We start from the raw sequence: 20943 nt of genomic DNA, 5'->3' as shown, positions 1-20943 counted from the left end.
GCGATGGGGACGCTGCAGGCATGGCGCGCGCGTCGGGCCCGGGTCCCCGCGCCAGGTCCTCTGGGTGGCGCCGCGAGGCGGGGCTGGCGTTGGCTCCGGAGGGAGGCGCCGAGCGGCGGTCGGCTGCTGCCGCCTTGGCCTTTGTCGTCTGCCGATGGAGTCGTTCCATGGCCGCTAGCAGGAAGGGTAGCAGCTGTGAGGTCAGGGAGACCCCCAGACACCTGCGGCTGCTGACCCGAGGGGAAAGACGATTCCGGCTTAAGAGCGAGGTGTGTTGGGATGAGGGCGGTAGGGAGGATGTCAAGGCCCCACGGTAAACGTGTTTAAACGACTTGTTGAACAGGTAAAGTTCGAAGGATCATTAGCATCTAATCGAACCCACCCCCTCTTAAAAACAAGTGGGGGAACGGTGGTCCTCAGGGAAAAAGAAACTTGCTTCCCGAGGTCACACAGTCACGAAGTGGCAGAACTGGGACTAGAAACCCAGTCAGTGTATTCTCAGACCAGGGCTCTTTAAATCTATGCCCTCACTGAAGGGAATATAAATAATGGTAAAAGTAATTATTGTTATACAATTTTAGATCTTGGAAGTACGGATGGTGGTGTTCTATTGGCATTCAAATTCATGTGCTGGAAGAACCCAGCCACTGGTGTCCTTCCTGCGCCAGGGCTCCTCGTTCCTTCATTCATTGAACATTTGCTCAGCAGTTACTTGTCCCAGACATTCTGCTAGAAACCGAAGGGATAAACAAGAACCAGCCCTTCCATCCAGCAGAAGAGAAAATTCCCCAGACACTAGTAACTAACGCAGGTGTTGAAAGTGGAATGAGCCATTAGCTGTAGAGCACTGTGGAAACTCAGAAGAAGACATCACTTAGGTCTGACTGGAGGAAGACCTGGTGAAGCAGGTGGCATCGGCCCTGGTTATTTAAGAGTGGGTCATTTCGGGTTGTTTGAAAATGGTCGGCAGTGCATTCCAAGTAGAAGATTAAGCGTTAGTAAAATGAACAAACATCTCTAGGTGAGGATGGGGAGATTGTGTTGCCTAGAAGGCAGAGATGTACAAAGAGGGCAAAATTATAGAGGGCAGGATGGGAGCGTTGGAAGCATTCCAAGCGGAGAATGACATTACTGTGGCTGAGGGTGATTAATTTCGCCTGTGAGTAGAACCCTCTGCTGGAGAGTAAGAATATCAAACCAAGAGTGCTTGCAGCCCTACTTGGTCTGTGAGTTAGTCTGGGGATGCAGAGCTTCATGGAGGCATCAAAGCGTAGCAGGATTAAGAATGAACAACGTAGCTGGAATGGGAAAGCGTCCAAATCAAATTGGAAATTGTTGGACTAGGGCTGGCCTGTAATGGTGCCTTGTCTTGCGTAGTAGTGGGTGAAAAGCGCTTTTAGTATTTCTGTAACACAGGTGCCTTCATGGATATGAACAGTGGTTAATCAGACTCTCCCTGTCTGTGCTGGGAGTAGTTATCCCAGGGACCAACACTGAGCTATAAACAAGGCAGCCTGTTTTGGTAGTTGAAAGGGGAAATGACTTACCTTTATGCCATTGTCTATTATAAACTAGTCCAACAGTTCTATGCCGACGACGTGTTAAAATGAAATGTATTTGTCTCACAGGTGATGCCCACAGATTGCAACAGAGGACTTTGCAAACGTACCTTTAACTGGTCCTGTGTTGTTTTGTACTTATGAAACACTAAATTCAGACTTGTGCCTGAATGAAAGGGGTGGATCCATGTAAGTCAGATTATCGAGGCAGTTGGGTTACAGTCATCTGCCTGAGGTATAGATGCTTCCAGCCCCACCTTGGCACTCTATCCCCTACAGGAGAGGAGCAAGAGTTCCCCAGCCAAGCTCCATTTCCCATCACTCCCTGGTTCTCCATATGAATGGTTAAAAACTCCTTGGGTTGCTAGGGGAAATATATATTCTTCGTGCTTTGGCAGCGTGCCCATCTAATGGGTGGTTTAGAAGCGAGAAAAGCTGAAATGTTTAGTAGCAGTCCTTTTGGTTAATGAGGTTACCCAGTGGTATACAGAAAAAGCGTGGAGTCTGGAGTCAGGCGACAGACCTGGAATTGAATTCTGGTACTGGTGTGATTTTAGGTCTGACACGTCACTCGTCTGAGTTTTCATTTCCTTGTCTTTAAAATGGTGATCATCATAATCAGCTCAGAGTCCTTAACCAGTCTCCCAGTGAGTGAGAAGGGCTGCGCAAATGTCAGCGAGGATGGTACCATAGTGAGAACGGGGAGAGGCCTTGATGAGCCTGACCTTGGAGGCAGGCTAATCTGAACTCGGGTGTGGGCTCACGTGTGGGCGCTACCCTTTCAGCTCTGTGACTTTGGGTGACTCCCTGAACTGCTCTGAGCCTCAGTTGCCTCATCTTTAAAGCCAGGCAAATAATTATGTCTACTTTGTGGTGCCGATATAAGATCTACACTTAGCACAGTTTCTAGGACATAGAATCAGGGAACATTAGAGTTGAAAGGGACCTTAGAAGACCTGTCACGCCATAGGAATTGTATTTTTATCAACCCTGGCTCTGTTTAAACACTCTTAGTGCCAGAGACTGTCATCTGCACAAGGTGTCCCATTTCATTCTTGGATTGCCTTCAATGAAAGGCAATGTTTCCTCATATGCAGCTAAAAACAGCCTCAATTTAACGTCACTAGATTGGCTCTCTGTTCTGCAGAAAAAGAGCATTGCTCTTCCTCGCTTTTTTTTTTAATCAAAATTTTTATCTTGAGATAATTGTAGATTCATATATAACCCACTAACCCACTGCCGTCAAGTCGATTCTGACTCATAGCGACCCTATAGGACATTGTAGAACTCCATTTGTAAGAAGTAATACAGAGAGAGAAACCTTGTACATTTAGCCAGTTTTCCTCAGGGGTAGCATCTTGCAAAACAGTGCAGTATCACAGCCAGAATACTGACATCGGCACAGTCAGGATACAGAAGGTTTCCGTCACCACTAGAATCCCTCAAGTTTTTCTTTTATAGCCACATCCACTTACCTCCCATCCCCTCATTATTCCCTGGAAACCACTAATCTGTTCTCCATTTCCATAACTTTGCCATTTCAAATATGCTAGATAAATGAAATCAGACACTATGTAACCTTTTGCGTTTTTTTTTCCCCCCTTTTTTCACTCAGCGTGATGCTCTGGAGATTTATCCAGGTTGTTGTGTGTATCAATGGTTTGTTGCATTTTATTGCTCAGTGAGTATTCCACGGTATGGACGTACCACAGCTTGGTGAACCATCTACTGGTTGGAGATCATTTGAGTTGTTTCCAGTTTGGTGCTATCGTGAATAAAGCTGCTCTGAACATTGATGTACAAAGTTTTATGTGAGCATCCATCTTCTTTTCTCTGGGATAAATGCCCAGGAGTGCAATTGCTGGGCTGAATAGTAGTTGCACATTTAGTTTTTAAGAAATTTCCAAACTGTTCTCTAGAGTGGCTGTACCGTATTACAGTCCGGTCAGCGATGTATGAGGAGTGTAGTGTCTCTGAATCCTTGCCAATATTTGACGCTGTCACTATTTTTTACTATAGCCATTCCAATAGGTGTGTAGTGATATCTGATTGTGGCTTTAATTTACATTTCTCTAATGACTTGGAGCCCTGGTGGCACAGTGGTTAAGAGCTTGGCTGCTAATCAAAAGGTCAGCAGTTCAGATCCACCAGCTACTCTTTGGAAGCCCTGTGGGGCAGTTCTGCTCTGCCCTTTTAGGTCATTGAGTTGGAATCAACTAATAGTGTTGAGCATTTTTTCCTGTGTTTTGTTTTTTTTTTTCTCCATCTGTATACCTTCTTTGGGAAATGTCACTTCATGTCTTTCGCTCATATTCTAATTGGATTGTTTACTTTCTTCCTGTTGAGTTTTGAGAGGTTTTTTTGTTTGTTTGTTCTGACTTGTCCTTTGTCAGATCTGTGGTTTGCAAATATTTTCTTCCACTCTATAGCTTGTCTTTTTGTCTTCTTGACAGGGTTTTTCACAGTCTAAGTTTTTAATTTCGAGGAAGCCCAGTTTATCAATTTTTCCTTTTATGGGTCATGCTTGTGGTATCAAGTCTGAGAACCCTTTGCCTAGCCCTAGAGCCTGAAGATTTTCTATGTTGTTTTCTAAGAGTTTTACAGGTTTATACATTACAATTATTACCATGATCCGTCTTGAGTTAATTTTTTGTATGAGGTGTGAGACTTAGGTTAAGGTTGTGTGTGGTTTTGTTTGTTTTTGACCTATGAATGTCCAGTGGATCCAGCATCATTTGTTGAAAATCTTTTGTAAACTAACTCATGACCTTGGGCAAGTCACATTACCTGCCTGGTTCTATTTCCTTTGTTCTAAAAATGAGGGAGTTGAAATAGAACTAAACCCATTGCTGTCAAGTCGATTTCAACTCATAGTGACCCTTTTGGACAGAGCAGAACTGCCCCACAGGGTTCCCAAGGAGTGCCTGGTAAATTTGAACTGCTGACCTTTTGGTTAGCAGCTGAACACTTAACCACTGTGCCACCAGGACTCCGGAATAGGGCTAACCAAAAAACCAAACCAATTGCCATCAAGTCGATTCTGACTCATAGGGACCCTATCAAACTACATTCCTAGAAGTTCTGAGGTCCCAGGGGGCCTCAGGAGCAACAACAGTGGGGACAAGGAGGAGATGGGGCTCTTATGTCCATTTGTATGATTTCATCTAGGGTAATGTTGCTTTTTTACAGCTTAATTTTTGTGGTCCATCTGTTACTTGGTTTGATACAAGAGGCCAGCTGATAAAAACAAGTTTCAGGACCGTCGGACTGGATAAAATCTAAAGTAACTTTCAGTAGTGAGTTGCTGTGATTCTAAATGTTGAGTGTAGACTCACTCATATTTCCCCTTGTACACTAGCCCTAAGGCACCTCTCTTAGTCTCATGAGGGGTTACTCTCATAAAATATTGTTCCTGATTGTGTCACCTCTCTTTATAACTATGATGAACCCAAAAACTAAACCCACTGCCATCGAGTTGATTGCAACTCATAGCAACCCTATAGGACAGAGTAGAATTGGCCCGTAGGGTTTCCAAGGAGCAGCTGGTCGATTCGAACTGCCGACCTGTTGATTAGCAGCCAAGCACTTAACCACTGCGCCACAAGGACCCCATAACTATGATAGCCTTTATGAAATTAATGAATTTATGCATCGTAAATCAGTTTATGAACTGTATGTCAGAAATTGAAAATGTATAAAATGTATTAAAAATTTGCAGCAGAATCACCCATCCCACAGAATTATTTTGGCAGCAAGAGAGGATAAGAAACTGAACCTATGTGTAAGCCATGAACAATAGCTAAACCTTATCTTTGCAGAAAGCCACTTCTCTTTTACCGTCCGCCTGTGTAGCTCTTGCCAGTTCACAAACCCCTTGCAACAGCTTTTTAACAGTTCACGAAGGGTTGTTTGCAACAGCTTTTTGAAATATATAAATTTGCCCCATATTCTTATTTCCATCTTGTTGTTAACTGCCTTCAAGTCAGCCCCTAATGATGATGACTGTATGCACAATGGGGTCAGGCTGTTGTGATCCATAGGGTTTCCACTGGCTGATTTTTGGAATTGGGTCATCAGGTCTTTCTTCCTGTCCTGTCTTAATCTGGAAGTTCCACGGAAACCTGTTCAGCATCACAGCAACGTGCAAACCTCCACTGACAGACAGGTGGTAGCTGTGTATAAGGAACATTGGCAAGGAATCGTGTCCAGGTCTCGCACATGGAAGGTGAGACTTTTACCCCTGAACCATCACTGCCCTGATTCCTATCTTAGAGATGAGGAAACTGAGCCTTGGATAATGTTGAGTGACTTGCCCAAAGTCATAGAACTAGCAAGTGGAAGACCTGAGACAAGAGCCCGCAACTTTCACACCTAATCCAGTTCTTTTTCCCTCCACATTTTAATAAGGATTTTAGTCAGTTTTTTCCAAAAGTTGGCATTTGTCACTATGGATTTTCATCTGTAAAATGGGCTAATAATGTAAGAGTTAACTGAAATAATCCTGTGTTTTTGTTTTGTTTTTCGTTAAGTAGGGTTAATTAAGATAGTACATTTGAAAAAAAAAAAATGTTACACTACAAAGTGCCATGTGTTCCAATGGTGATTATTATTATCCGCTTGGCTAGGTCTAGGAATTCTAGTAGGCAGCTGTGTGTGCTTGTTGATTCTTGTTCATGGGAAATGTGTTTGTTTATATCATAGATAATTATCTGTTTTTCTTTTTAGTACCCACGTGGCCAAATTGCGAACTGCCATACGAATAAGACTCAGACATATTTGAGAGGGTGGTTGGACTTAATGGGTTCCATGAAGTTGTTTTAAGAGTTATTTTTCAACAGACGGGCAGCTTACATTTGGCCACGTTTCTGTGACTGCGTGATGATTGAAGTTTTCACCAGATGGTGTAGAAATACTTGGGAAAACACCCTCCCAATATTAATTGTTGTAAAAAAGACTGTTAGAGTGCCAGAAAAATGATAGTCTATATTCCCAAGTCCCTCCCCTGTGCTATTATAATTATAATTGAGATGATTTGGAAGTTTCCATTTCTGGCACTTGAATTTATTTGGTGAATGAGTGTACATGTCTGCGTCAGAGTTGGAGATGATGACGAGCACTCTGTCTTCAAGTAGAGATTCAACGTGGGTATGGCATCCAATTTCCCTTAAATTGTTGATAGAGTGGCATCGCTTCCTCTTGCTAAATCTCTCTACTTCTGTCTCAAACCTGGAAAATGTAACTTTCCATAAAAATCAACTCTTAGAAATGTATGTGTTTTCTAAAAATTATTGATTTAACGGGGGAAAAAAAAAGCCTCTTGCAAGTCTACCAAACTTAGAATGTTTGGACATGTTCATCAGTATGACTAACTCCCCAACCTTCTAAGTTGTCCCACTTTTGTTGACCACCTTGCCCTGTTTCTGGAAACAGCAAGTGAGGAATCAGTAAGTGGGACGGTAAGGGGAATGGTGGCAATCTCTGAGGGCATTTGTGGTTGTTACAGTGACCAAGGGCAAGCTACATACAATACCCAAGGAACAAGGAAGAAATGTCTGTATCCTGCATTATGGCTGAATCTGGCTGGATATTCATCTGAGCCTGGAACCTCTCTCTATTTAAATAAAATGACAGACTATCTTTTATAATATATTTTTTACACCATTTTTAATATTCCTAGAATATTAACATCCACCATACCTCTGCTCTTTGATTTTACTATGCTGCTGTATGGAAGCCTTCTGATCTTCTCCTTAATCTTGACTTTTTCATGCTAAGTAAGTGCAAGCCTATAGACGTTTTATGGTGTCGTTTAACGGAGTCATGGACAGAGCATTTACGTAGTAAAACATATTATTATGAACTTATTTTCATTTTATTTCTTCTTTTTGTCACAAATATGGTGTCGTGCTAATATTTTTGAAATGTTGTACATAAACCAAAAACCAAACCCACTGCCGTCGAGTTGATTCCGACTCATAGCAACCCTATAGGACAGAGTAGAACTGCCCCATAGAGTTTCCAGGGAGCGCCTGGCGGATTCCAACTGCCGACCTTTTGGTTAGCAGCTGTAGCACTTAACCACTACGCCACCAGGGTTTCCATGTTGTACATAGGTAAGTTATATTATCCATGAATTTCTGGATGTAAAGAGAGAACTATAAAATACTTGTTTTAATAAAGGGTCTCTGGGATTGATTGAGATGAGAAACATTACTACGGAAAGTTAAGTGGTAACAGACAAATTCTTTTTCCACTTGTGCAGATGTGTGCAAACATAATTCAGTATTGGAATCATTCAGAGAAAAGGGCAGTGGTGTAAGTCTAAGTCATTAATAAGGAGTGCAATCCCAAGAAATTCTTATCGTTATGTGGAAATTTTAAATTATGGCACGTTTTATCAGATAGATTCTCTCTGTGTCTGTCATTGCAGATGGCGCTTAATGGTTGCTTTAGTTTGAACTACCCTGGCAACCCCCAGCTGGGGGACTTGATTGAAGTGTTTCGTCCTGGCTATCAGCACTGGGCGCTATACCTGGGTGATGGTTACGTTATCAACATAGCACCTCTAGGTAAGGTTTGCGTCCAGTGTCTCCTGGGAGCTTTTTAGGTTTCCTGTTATAAGAAGAGATAATGAATGAAATCATAAACCAAAACAGAAATAAAATGTGGAAAATAGATAAATCTAGCTGATCTAGGTCTAGGGAAGGACTGTCTAAGCCCATAGTGGTATTGAAGAAATCACAAAGGCTGACTGAGATCAAAATTTAAAACCTCTGGATTAAAAGAAAATCACACATCAGAATAACAAGCTGAGGAAAATATTTAAACATGACAGTAGTCAGTATTTGTATTACACATATAGATGGTTTCAATTCATTGAGCATGTATTTATAGATTACCTGTTAGGTGCCATCAAGCTGATTCTGACTCATAGCAACTCAATAGGACAGAGTAGAGCTGCCTCATGGGTTTTCTAGGCTGTAATCTTTATGGAAGCAGATTGCTAGGTCTTTCTCCCTCAGAGCAGCGGGGTGGACTTGAACCATCAACTTTTTGGTTAGCAGCTGAGTATTTAACTGTTGCCCCACTAGGGCTTCTTATAGATTCCCTGTTGTTGTGTGTCTTCGAGTTGATTCTGACTTATAGCAACCTTTTAGGATGGAGTAGAACTGCCCCACAGGGTTTCCTAGGCTATAATCTTTGAGGGAGTAGATCGCCAGGTCTTTTTCCCCCGGAGCCACTGGTAGGTTCTAACAACCAACCTTTCAGTTAGCAGCCAAGCTCTTTAACCATTGCACCACCAGGGCTCCTTATAAATTGCCTACTATGTGCCAAATGCTGTTCTAGCTGCTGGGGATACATAAAAATCTCCCTGAGAAGTGGGACTTACATTCTACTAGGATGAGACAGACCATGAACCAAATAAATGTTAAAATGAGATAAGGGATATGGAGAAAAATAAATCAGGGACGTGGGACGGGAAGTGCCTCGGGTGGACAAGGAGGATGCTGTGATTTTAAATAAGGTGCCCAGGAAAATTTCATAAGTAACATTTGAGGAAAAACTGGAAAGAGATGAGAAAAGCAGTCACGTGATATCTGGGGAAAGATTGTTCCAGACCCTGGGAACAGCAAACACCAAAGTCCCAACGAATGAATGGATGAAGAATTGTGAACAGCTAGTAGAAGAATAAAAGCAAAAAAACTAATAAAAAACTTCAATTCTCTAGTTATCTGGGAATTGGAAAATAAAGCAATGACAGATGTTATACTTATACCATTAGTAAAGCTTAAAAAATGATAATGATCAGTGTTGATAAGGATATAGTGAAATGAACAGAAATATACTATTGATGGAAATATAAATCGATAAAATCATTCAAAAAAAAAAAAACAATTGAACAATACTTGTTAAGAGTGTTAAAAGAGTGCATATGTGCTAACCCTGTAATTATATCGCAGGAGTCGACTCTTGGGAAATACTTAGAGACGTGGACAAAGGTCTGTATATAAGGGTATTCACTTCTACCTTATTTATAATGATTTTAAAAATGGACAATGACTTGACTATGGAAGAATATTAGGTATCTGTACTTGGTGCAGTGGTTAAGAGCTCAGCTGCTAACCAAAAATTTGACCATTGGAATCCACCAGCCGGTCCTTGGAAATGCTATGGGGCAGTTCTACTCTGTCCTGTAGTGACGCTATGAGTCAGAAAAGACTTGATGGCAACGGGTTTGGTTTTTCGGGCTTTTGGTGCTTGTCAAGACTCTTTACTTGCCAGTAACAGAAAGCAAACTAGAATAAGCTTAAGCAAAATGGCAAATTAATTGCTTCACTGAGGGAAAATGCAGAGGGGGTAGAGGGGGTGCTGGCCCCAGGATGCCTGGATCTAGGCCTTTGACTACCAAGACCCTCTGTTGCCCGTCTGCTTTTCTATATGTTGTCTTTATCCCCAGGCTATGTCTCTCCAAGGCACTGAACCGATGGTCATTAGCAGCCTTCGGCTCTCAGTATTATATCCTTTTGAACCAACTGGAGAAAGAGTTACTTCCTACCTCTTGTTGCTGTTAGAAAAATCATGGAGAATGACTCTACTTGGTCCAGTGTGGGTCACGTATCCATCACTGGAACGTCTCTGTGCCTAGGAGAAGGGTATTCCATGATTGACCCAGTTAGGGCTTTTTCCAGGAAAAAATAGGCAATGGTGGGATGGGGCGCTGTATAGACAAAAACAATAGCCACGATAACAGCCATTAAAAACCATATCACTGAAATTGTCTTGCTATAATATTTACTGGAGAATTCCAGATTAAAAAACGCAATATACAATATAATGCTAAGCTTGCAAAAAAGAAATGTATGCACACATGAATGCACATACATACCCACACCTACCGTATGTGTTGATGAAGAAAAATAAAATGAAATCACATACAAATAATAAAAAAAAAAAATAGAAGGAGTCATTTCTGAATGGCAAGGTGATGGGTGATTTCTAGTGTCACATTTATAGTTATTTGTATGTTATTTAAATGGTTAGAAATGAACACAAATTTATTAGAAAAAATGGATGTAAATAACACATCACCTGGGTATTTTTTTCCTCGAGATATCTTTAAAGAAAAGTATTTATAGGTCTGAGTCTTACTACCCTGTTAACTTGAGAGAATTTTTAATGCAATGGTTTTTGCAACACTTTGAGCTGTTTGCCTCTGGTTCTGAAATATTTTGAATGGAAAGGGCAAACAAAATGGCATTTACAATTCAGAACTGTTAGTTTCTGGAAGGTCTAGAAGCATATAAACCATATTATCTCTGCAGGTTTCCCATCTGGAAAATAACATGGCACTTGGTGCTGTTTCCTTATATTTCATAGGTTTTAAACTCCACGTTAGTGTGGTTCAAGGGCTGAGCTTTGATCCTGTAGATTGAAATTCTGTTCTAGTTAATATCGTTACCTTCCTGTATGATCTTTTGCAAGCCAGTATACTGCACCAAGATTCAATTTCCTCATCTGTAAATTGAGGACATTGGGCTGGTCAAAAAAGAAGAGAAAAAAAAAAAAAAGGCAATGACAGCAACAACACAGTTTAGTAGTTCTAAATAGGCTAGGTCTGTTCGAAGAACTGTTAATGTGTAAGAGTTTTTAGTGTGTAGAATTTTCACTGGAAACTGAGAAGGAGCTTGGAGGATATAAAAAACAGGAGTGGAAAAGAAAATTTGCTTTTAGTCATAAATAAAAAGGAAGGTTTTAAACACTGGTTATATACTCTTCCTCTCATGGCTCACCTGAATATGGGCAAGCATAGCAGTTGGTGCAGCTGGAGAGGGCCCAGGGCCCAGTGTTAGACCTGCCTACAGAGGAGTTGTCTGCCCAGCCTCAGGTACCGAGAAGTGGCAGGTCAGGGTCCAGGGTTCCTGGTAGCCTAGACAAATGTTCACCAATAAAGGCTGCTAAGATGGGGTGGTGGGCAATGGACCGTTGTAACTGGTGAGTAGGGCATAGCAAGAGGCCATGTCTGGTGGACAGTGCCTACTAGGTTAGGGCTCAGGATCAGGACTTAGTTTCTTAGTAAAAGGACCTGGCAAGAGAAAAGTAGGGCCCCAACCTCTTGCAGAACTGGGGAACCATGCACATTTCAGAACAGGAAATCAGGAGCCAAGGCAGAAGCCTAGTTGAAAGAACAAATGTAAAAAGTGGAGGTGGACGTGAAGAGTGCAGCGTAGACATCAGAAGGAGCCCTCTGGTCGCCATGCACTACCGCTAATTTGGAACACACTATACTAGTTTGGAAGGGTTCACGTACTGCACAGGAGACTATAGAAAAAGCAGGTGATAATCTTAGCAATTTGTGCTTGGCTATTAATTAAAAGGTTGAAGTTTGGAATCCACCTGGTGGTGTCACAGAAGAAAGGCTTGATGATCTCCTTCTGTAAGATTAGATTCATGGAAATCCTCATGGAGTGCAGTTCTCCTCTGACACATATGGAGTCATCATGAGTTGGAGTCGATTCAACAGCAATGGGTTAAACTTATCTGTGCTGTGTTAGAAAGATATACCAAGATCTCTAATGATACAACCAATCAGTAGTCAACTGCTTCCCCATGAATGAGGAGAATGGGTAGTGTTCTCACCCAATTTGTTGTATGAGGAGATCATAAATTTTCAAACAGCTTTTCTTATATTCTTACTCATACAGTATTGAGGAAGTGTTACTGATAAATTATAGAATAAGTGCTTTAGGTCAGTAAAGTTAGGTGGCTTCTGGTTTGATGAAAAGTTAGGAACGGAGCTGGGTTTAGACATCCCAGTGCTTCCAGCACATTTAGATGGCATTGGAGTTCACTGGGCTGGGCCACGATATCTTACTAACCAGACTTCTCCCTACAGAGGATAGTATTCCTGCATCATTTACAAGTGCCAAGTCTATATTCAGCAGAAAGGCTCTGGTGAAGATGCAGCTCTTGAAGGATGTCGTGGGAAACGACACATATCGAATAAACAACAAATACGACGAAACATACGCCCCTCTTCCCGTGGAAAAAGTCATGCAAAGGTCAGAGTTTGTTATTGGACAGGAGGTGGCGTATGACATATTTGACAACAACTGTGAGCATTTTGTGACTTTGCTTCGCTATGGAGAAGGAGTTTCAGAGCAGGTTAGTTTTTCTTTGGGGGATATAAGAAGCTTCTTACTTTGGCAGCGTGAGAACTATTAACTATCATAAAGCTCCCAGGCTTCAAAACAAATGAAAAGAATAAGAAGAGAGGGCACTGAAGGACAGAGAAGGGTATTGAGTTGTCCAACGTCTTTCAGCACGTTAATGTCCAAACTGAGACTAGAACATGGATACCATGAGTTTGGTACTAGAAGAGACTTGAAATCAAGAGGACCATATCTTTCTGTCCGCCTTATTGTACTTCATTCTTCAATTTTTTTCTCATTACCCTAGCTTACAGCAATTTTAAATACATCCCCTCGTATACTGAAAAGGATATGCTGAAAAGAATGTTGACCTTTTTGAGTACGTTTTGCCAAAAACGTAGATGGTAAACCCGAGTTCCTTTTTCGTTAGTTGATAGAGGCCAACGGCTGACATATCTTTGTGGGTTTGTAAATGTTTTCCATTTCCTTGCAATAGTAGTTTTAAGGAAACGTGTTTGTGTAGATCCCGTGAGTCGTGGAACTTCTGGATAAGATTTTTAATGGGTTAACTGGCTTTAGTCCGAAGGTCACTTGTGATGTTATCAGTCACCACCATTACTTTGCAGGCTGGTGGATTCCTAACTAACAGTATGCTTGATTCAGTTGTCCTGGAGCCCCACCAATCCAGCTACATCCTTAACGCTTGGCCCCAAGGACTTATTAGGGTGGTATGAGAATAAGTATTTAAAGTTGTTTTCAAGAAGAAGGCTTCTTCATCCCAGATCCAAATGGCAGCGTTAATTTTTAAAAGTAAAATACAGAAAATAATTGAACAGGTTTTAACTTCCAGAGTGGTTACTTATGAAACCTGGAAAAAAGGAGACTTTGAAAATTCTCAGAATTATGCCATAACATTTTAATATCTCTAATTTATACAAGGCTTCCAGTATCTTGAAATGGTAAATCAGTTATATTAACTTCTAAGGAATGAGGTGATAACTCTTCTCTCGAAAGCTTGGAAAAATGGGACATGCAACGTAATGAAAAGATACATTTGTTTTCATTAGGAAATGATTTAATTGAGAATTCATTTTTATCAGGAAATACATGAACATTCTGAATGTTCTATTCACATGTAATGATAAATTGAGTCAGAATTGAGTTTGCTACCTGAGGCACACACACAAATCCCTGCCCACCTTCGCATGGAAAACTAACGGTGTAGCTGCAAACTAGTAGACTCATGATCCTGAAAAGTTAATTATTCCTCAACAAATAGTAAAACTGGTCCCAGCAGGTTCTGAGGAAGATGTTGCGATGATGGCCTTAAAAACCCACCAAGCTCTGGAGTTCTGCCGGTCTGTGCCAAAACCCTGCCTTCACCACTTACTAGCTGAGTGACCCAGGGCGTGTTCTTTAACCCTCTCTGAATATCAGTTTCCTAATCTCTAAACTGGAGCCTTGGTGGCACAGCCGTTAAGAGCTATGACTGCTAACCAAAGGGTTGGCAGTTCAAATCCTACCAGCCACTCCTTGGAAACCCTATAAGGTAGTTCTCCTCTGTGCTATAGCGTCTCCGTGAGTCGGAATCGACTCAACAGGGTTTGGTTTGGATTAATCTGTAAACTGAGGTCATTTTAAAGATGATATGAAATTTTTGAAATTTCATAACACAGTGTGTTACATATTATCTATCCAAAAAAACCCCTGGTGGTGTAGTGGTTAAGTGCTATGGCTGCTAACCAAAGGGTCAGCAGTTTGAATCCGCCAGGCGCTCCTTGGAAACTCTATGGGGCAGTTCCACTCTGTCCTATAGGGTCGCTATGAGTCGGAATCGACTCGACAGCACTGGGTTTGGGTTTTTTTAAGGTGGATGTTATTTTTAATTACATTATAATAATAGCTAGTATTGGATTCTTTTTTTTTTTTTTTTGGTTCTTTTAAGTGGGTGGCACAAACAGCTACTAACCAAAAGGTTGGCAGTTCAAGTCCACCCAGAGGCACCTTAGGAGAAATACCTGCTGGTCTACTTCTAGAACTTTGGGCCTTGAAAACCCCTCGGAGCGCAATTCCACTTTCCTGCACCCAGGATCCCCGTGAGTCAGAATCGACTTGATGACAGCTGGCTTACGGCTTAGGAGCCTTGACAGTAGAAGAGTTTTCTTGGAGGATGGTTATGTAGTTCCTCAATTTAAAAGAAAATGTAAATGCGTAAGGAAGATTAAAAGGATAGAAAGTTGTGGGACAACTTTCTTTTTATTTTTGTGCTCCTCTGTATTTTTCACATTTTCTAAAACCAACATTTGTTACTGTTGTAGTCTAGAAAGGCTATCAATGTGTCTAGATTTGTGGAAGGTGACAGCACCCTTACATAACCCGGACAGGCTGGCCCACGAACATGCCCTGACTGTGCTTCAATGCCTGTCACTGCAGCCATAGACCCTCAGGGAAGAGACATTTTGATAAACCCTGCAGCCATCCTGACCTTACTGCACTGATGTCTGGACTCGTCTACTCCACGTTTCACTGGGTGTGCAGATTCTCTGATGGAGGCCTTTCCAGCGGCCCACAGACAGAAATCCTTGTAAAGGACAAAGTGTCCAAAGTCGGATTTGGAGTCTTCTAATCCTAAGTAAGCCATAAAGTGAAAGCTTTTGCTCGTGCTGGTTAACCAAGAACATCCAGGGGTGTTACAGTCTTGCAGGTCAGACCCCATTTCATGTCACCCCGAGGGCTCATCCAAATTACGTGGGATTTTGTCATCTAGAATGCAACCTAAAAGGCATGAGCGTTTAGGGATTTGAGAAACTGCACGCCCTGCTGAAAGTGGCCTGATTATGACGGTGTCTGGACTTTGGTTTGGGATCAAGTTCTCCATCCCCTCCCCAGGCCTCTTGGATTTATGGGATTTTCCCAATATCTGGGGTTTCTAGTGGCTGAAAGATGCTCAGTCATTTAGGCCTGCATCTAGCCGGGGTCACCTATCCTCAGGATCCTGACGCTTTCCAGGGATGCATCCCGCTCAGGGATGGATTTCCCGATAAGCAAGGTATGCACGGGCTTACTTGTGCTTACTTACTCACCCCTGTGAATTGTGCACTACAGATGAGTAGGTAAGCACAAATAAATCTGTGCGTCATACCCTGCCTACTGGTGAATCCACGCCCCGCTGCTGTTTGACACCTTCTTTAAAGACACCAACTGCACCTTCATATTTTTGCATTGCTGTTTGCTCCATTTTCCTGCAACAGGCCTTCTTGAAATCTCAGCATTTGCTGCAGTTGCGTTAGGGCCTGGCTTGACTTACAGTCCTTGGTTCCTGTCTAATTGTTGGTTCTGCCCTCTTTGGGAGTTTGTCCTGGGTCTTGTATCTCCCTACCCCTTTTGGTTCCCCACATGCCTTATAATTAGCTCTGTGTTACAGTGAGTTCTGACTCTCTCCTGGGAGCTGGTTTAGGTAGTCACTAATTTAACATGATCAATAAATAAATTAACAAGCAAATAAACATAAAATTAAAATAGGATTTGTCAGGGCCAAGTTGTTTGCCGGTGCCGTTCTCCCTGACAACTGAGGACAGGAAGTCCCAGTTTCAAGTCTTCTCCCTACAGACCACAGGATGGCATCATGGAGTGAACGCCTGCTGGAAGCTGACACTGCTATCATCGTGCCTCTTCCCTGGCCCTGGTCCTTGGTGGCTGTTCCCAACAAAGTAGCTACAGTTAGGAAGGCAGTGTTGTGTTTCAGTAATATGTGGGCGACAAGCACAGTGGTGGAAGACTGTGGGATAGACAGAGGGCATGCTCATGTGTGAGCTGGGTCAAGCTTTCCAGCTCTTGGGCTGGTGCCCAAAGTCATTTGGGAAAGATGTTTGCTTTATTTGAAAGCCTGATTCTTCAATCCCAGAGCACAAATGCTGTTGATCAAATACCTGATAACTCTGAAGTGTCTGGACATGACTTTTGGGTCATAAAACTGCACTCAAACCCACGCAGATGGAAGGCAATATTAGCTGAGTGCCATTAACACCATAAATATTCATCAAGTCTCCCATGATGATGATGATGAAGGCCAGTCAAGCTATCAATGTCTGAACTCCTTTGTGGACAGTCGAGCTTGGGAGTGGTTTATTTTAGTTTGCCTGCATGAGAAAATAATTTTTCACACCATAGTTAACATCAGTATTCTCTTGTTTATTGGAATAAAAGATTTATCTGCCAAATTAAGGGCTTAAATGTATTTAGCCCAGATCACATCCCTGAATTATTTTATAAATACACAGGAATTATTTCATTAGAGAGAGAAAAAAAATTTATACATATATGTATAAACCAAATGCATTGCCATCGAGTTGATTTCAACTCGTAGCAACCCTATAGGACAGAGTAGAGCTGCCCCATAGAGTTTCCAAGGCCTGGTGGATTCAAACTGCCAACCCTTTGGTTAGCCATAGCACTTAACCACTACGCTACCAGAGTTTCCAAATATATTTATACACCAAAATATTTATTTTGATACAGACCCAACCAAAACACGATGTGTGTTTAGGGAGGGAAGAAGAAGAAGAGGGAAAACACATGGTTCCTAAGGCCCATCCTCTCCCTAAAGAGCCGGGTGGTATGACCTCGAGCAAATGACTTACCTCTTCCCTAAAGCCCAAAGTTTATAAAACAGGAGTGAGCAATATATCTGTCTCACAGGTGCGCTGAGGTGACTAGTGGGAACTGGGCAGGTAACGAGTTTATAAACTGTCAGGTGCTGTAATACAAGAGATATCTACCTATCTGTCTATACATTTAGCATAATTCTAAAAAATACACATTTAGTTCTTCGTCTTCATTCATGCAGAATTTTAATTGTGCTTCGCAATTTTAAATGTCGCCATTGTACATTCAGACGGGTCTTGGGTTTAGGAAATAAGCTCAGTGAATGTTGTGAGATGCCTTTCGAATAAGATCTTCTGTTTCTTGTTTCCTTCTAGGCCAACCGAGCAATAAGTACCATTGGGTTTATGACAGCTGCTGCCGGTGCCTTCTCACTGCTGGGCTTGCTCCCAAAAAGACAAGGGGCAAAACACTTTTAACAATTTACTGAAGAGATAAGGGACCTGAAGGATTTTGTGAGGAGGAAGAAAAAAAAAAAAAAAAAGACGAAACAACAAACCTGGAATGAATACTTATTTTCAATGAGTCATTATTGTTCTAAATTCCATTGATAGATGGCAGGCTCTTTAATAAATTGCTTACTGCTGTTATCTCATCATTGAGGGAAGGAAATTTTTCTCCCGACTACATAGCTCTGCTGTGGCAGCCTGAACAAGAAGCAGTAGCCTTTTGAATGAGCAAACAAAGGATCCTAACAAAATCGTGTCACATTTTATCTTCCCACTGTAAATACTGCTTTCTTTTTCCCTAAGGGTAGCTATTTTATACTTGCTAGAGGGATGAAGAACCATTTATATATGATTTTGAAAGAAATGTTAAGGGCCACAAATGGTGAGGACTGACATCTAAATTCATATCCCTCTTCTAGTCAGAAAAGAAGCTGGGAGACAGTATTTGGTTAGGCAGTTTTCGAACTTAGATTCCCTACCATTTGAGGGTGCACGCCCATATTCCTGCATTCGTGTAGATGGGGTGGGGTGGGAGGAGGAGGTTCTCTTTGCTCCAGTGTTTCAAATCCAGAGTAACTTCTCTGGAAGGTACTCTCCTGTCAAGAGTACATGGGAAGCAGGAGTGGGATGTTACTTCTAAAGAGTTACATTGTTCTCTTTGGATTTTGAGGTATTTCAAGGACTCCATCCTCTTAGCTTTGGCATCAGATCATTAAATGTTGGTTTAAAGTGCCATGTTTAGAAAGCGATATCCCGTGTAGCTTTTTAAGGATTTTACCGTACTAAGTCAAGGAGTGTTGGGATTTCATTCTTGCGTTTTATTGATTAAGAGCCCTGGTGATGCAGTGGTTAAGAGCTCAGCTGCTAACCAAAATGTCGGCAGTTCAAATCCACCAGCCATTCTCTGGAAACCCTACAGGGGCAGTTTTACTCTGTCCTATAGGGTCACTATGAGTTGATATTGACTTGAAGCAGGCAGTCATAAAAGGGTCATTAACCAACCCATAATAGTTGTTTTTCAAAAAAAGTCTACCCTTGCTACATTTTTGTTACAACTTTTACAGCACTTCACTGTGATTGGTCAAATCCCCAGGTTTCCTGTCTTCTCCAGGCAAGAGGCCAGGTACAGGCGCACTGACTTTGAACCTATCCACTATGTGACCTTCCAGGGGTGGCAGTAGTAAGCCATCGCCATTTTTTCAGGGCTGTGTGGAGTATTTTTAGAGCCGTGTGCAAAAGCCTGTTTGCTAAAATTATGTGGACTGTGCACACATCACAAGACTGAAGATCCTCCCCAGACTGTTCATGCATGTTTGTCATTCCCTATAAAAGAAGCAAATCTGCCCTGGTTCAGGGAGCTGTCAGCCTTAGGTTACGAGACCCTGCCTGTCTCCCAGTTTGCAAACTGAATAAACTTTTTTGTTCTTCCGACCCTGTGTCTGGCTGACTTCAGTTCGCCAGTCTGCTTGACAAGAACCTGTTAGTCGATGGCTTCAGACTCGACAACAATGGGTATGGTTGCTAAATTAAACTGCCCTTTTTTTTTTTTTGTGGGAAATATACTGTATGTAACGTGACATTTGGCTTTTTAACATTCTTCACATGTATGATACAATGACATTAATTGTGTTTATCATGTGCAACAAGCTGCTTTCTAATTTTTTCCAGAAGAATTCTTGTTGGCAGCAGGTGGGGATATACTGGGTGCAGGTCTCTATCCCAGACATTATAACATTACTCACAAACCCCACTATCAGCAAATGACATCCTTCTTGTGTCATCATCAAAACCATGGCATTAAAAAAAGGAAAAAATTTAGCTAAGTATTGGGGTGGGGGGCATGGTGAAAGAACTAGAAATATGGTAGATAAAGTAAACAGAAGACTCAGTGAAAGTCTTGGACCTATTAAACTGATTTACATTTTACACCAGGGCCAGAAATACTATACAGTCTAATTGCAAGGTTAAGAATAATAACAGATGGAGTGGTGTACTGCAGTCAGCCGAGAGGAGACCCTGTCTCTCTTCTCTTCTTTTCCCCTGACTGCCCCTTCCGATTCTCATGGTTATCCAGATAACCCCAAAACTCTTCCCCGACTAGTCCACTGGGGAGGTACAAGTGCCTTCTGGTTGGTATTAAGATCCAAAACTATCCTTCCATGATTATTCAAAACTCACTTTCCTGTTCCTTTTATGCACTGCTTCCAAATAATAGTCAAAACAGTGAACAGCTTTCTAGCATTTTCATACTAGAGTGAGACTGGCTGTAGCTTAGTGTGTTACCTTTCCCAAGACGTGCTTACTGTTCAGTAAAGGATGCCTGCAGAAGGCAAGTCTCAAACCCATACCAGGAGACTTGTGTGTGGTGGCATTACAAAACTATGGCCAGTGGGAGAGGGAGCAAAATTGAGGACAGAGAGAACCTTCTCAGGATCCTCAAGACAAACCTTTCTAGAGTATTCTGTATGTCTCCACGCCAAAAGGCAGTCTTAGCTGTGCTGGGTAGCATCACAAGCCCACTTATAAATTAAATGCATGGATTCATTTTTCTCAAAGGTAGTGCTCAAGGCTTCAGAAGTTTTCACCCTTAGAGGTAAGTTCACGAAGTCAATCATCGATTTTCTATAAAAGTGGTGATTCTTCGCGGTGGGTGGCTTAAGACTGGTTCCAGTTTGTCTGATGTTCGTCCTGTAAGCGATCATTTGCCGTATGCTGACGATCAGTATACTTTCATTGAATGTCTTTATCACAATTCGTAAACCTTCCTCTAAATGTATTTTTAGGAAAGTCAGGTATAAAGTTCCACTCTATCATATTCCAAGAAAAAAAAATGTCTAAAATAAAGATCAAGACCCACCAGATACCTAATAAGTTGTTGGAAAAAATGTGTGGGGGGGAGGGAGGGGAAGTCTGTGTATACATTTATTAAATCAAGATTTAAAAAAATATATACTATCTAAAAAATGTCATAGTATATTATATCTTCTGATTCTAAAACGCAAACTTCTAAATTCAGATATGTCAGCTCAAGGAATCTGATCCATAGTATTTTTTAGGTTAATGGACATTTCTTAATCATAAGCTAAAAAAGGAAACCCTGGTGGTGTAGTGGTTAAGTGCTAA

General features: G+C 41.7%; 1 protein-coding gene across 2 annotated transcripts; it reads left to right on the top strand.

Moving 5' to 3' along the window:
* The first annotated feature begins 5 nt into the window (after positions 1–5).
* Positions 6–19245, top strand: PLAAT1 (phospholipase A and acyltransferase 1). Of its 2 annotated transcripts, XM_049880242.1 has the most exons (5): positions 191–269; positions 5637–5784; positions 7990–8128; positions 12454–12722; positions 17689–19245. In XM_049880242.1, the coding sequence occupies exons 3-5, from the start codon at positions 7990–7992 to the stop codon at positions 17788–17790; spliced, it is 510 nt and encodes a 169-aa protein (XP_049736199.1). In that variant the 5' UTR covers positions 191–269; positions 5637–5784; the 3' UTR covers positions 17791–19245. The 2 variants fall into 2 exon arrangements, with proteins under 2 accessions (XP_049736190.1, XP_049736199.1); XM_049880233.1 differs by lacking the exon at positions 5637–5784 and having other exon boundaries at positions 6–269.
* The last annotated feature ends 1698 nt before the right edge of the window (positions 19246–20943 follow it).

This window comes from Elephas maximus, chromosome 1 (genome assembly GCF_024166365.1).
Source record: "Elephas maximus indicus isolate mEleMax1 chromosome 1, mEleMax1 primary haplotype, whole genome shotgun sequence".
Taxonomy (NCBI): domain Eukaryota; kingdom Metazoa; phylum Chordata; class Mammalia; order Proboscidea; family Elephantidae; genus Elephas; species Elephas maximus.
This window is presented reverse-complemented; position numbering and strand designations above follow the sequence as displayed.

Excerpts from the sequence above, each read along its gene's own strand:
- PLAAT1 (XM_049880233.1), top strand. The coding sequence starts at position 21 with ATGGCGCGCGCGTCGGGCCCGGGTCCCCGCGCCAGGTCCTCTGGGTGG. Across the intron at positions 8,129-12,453 it reads TATCAACATAGCACCTCTAG|AGGATAGTATTCCTGCATCA; the intron begins GTAAGGTTTGCG and ends TTCTCCCTACAG. Across the intron at positions 12,723-17,688 it reads GAGAAGGAGTTTCAGAGCAG|GCCAACCGAGCAATAAGTAC; the intron begins GTTAGTTTTTCT and ends GTTTCCTTCTAG.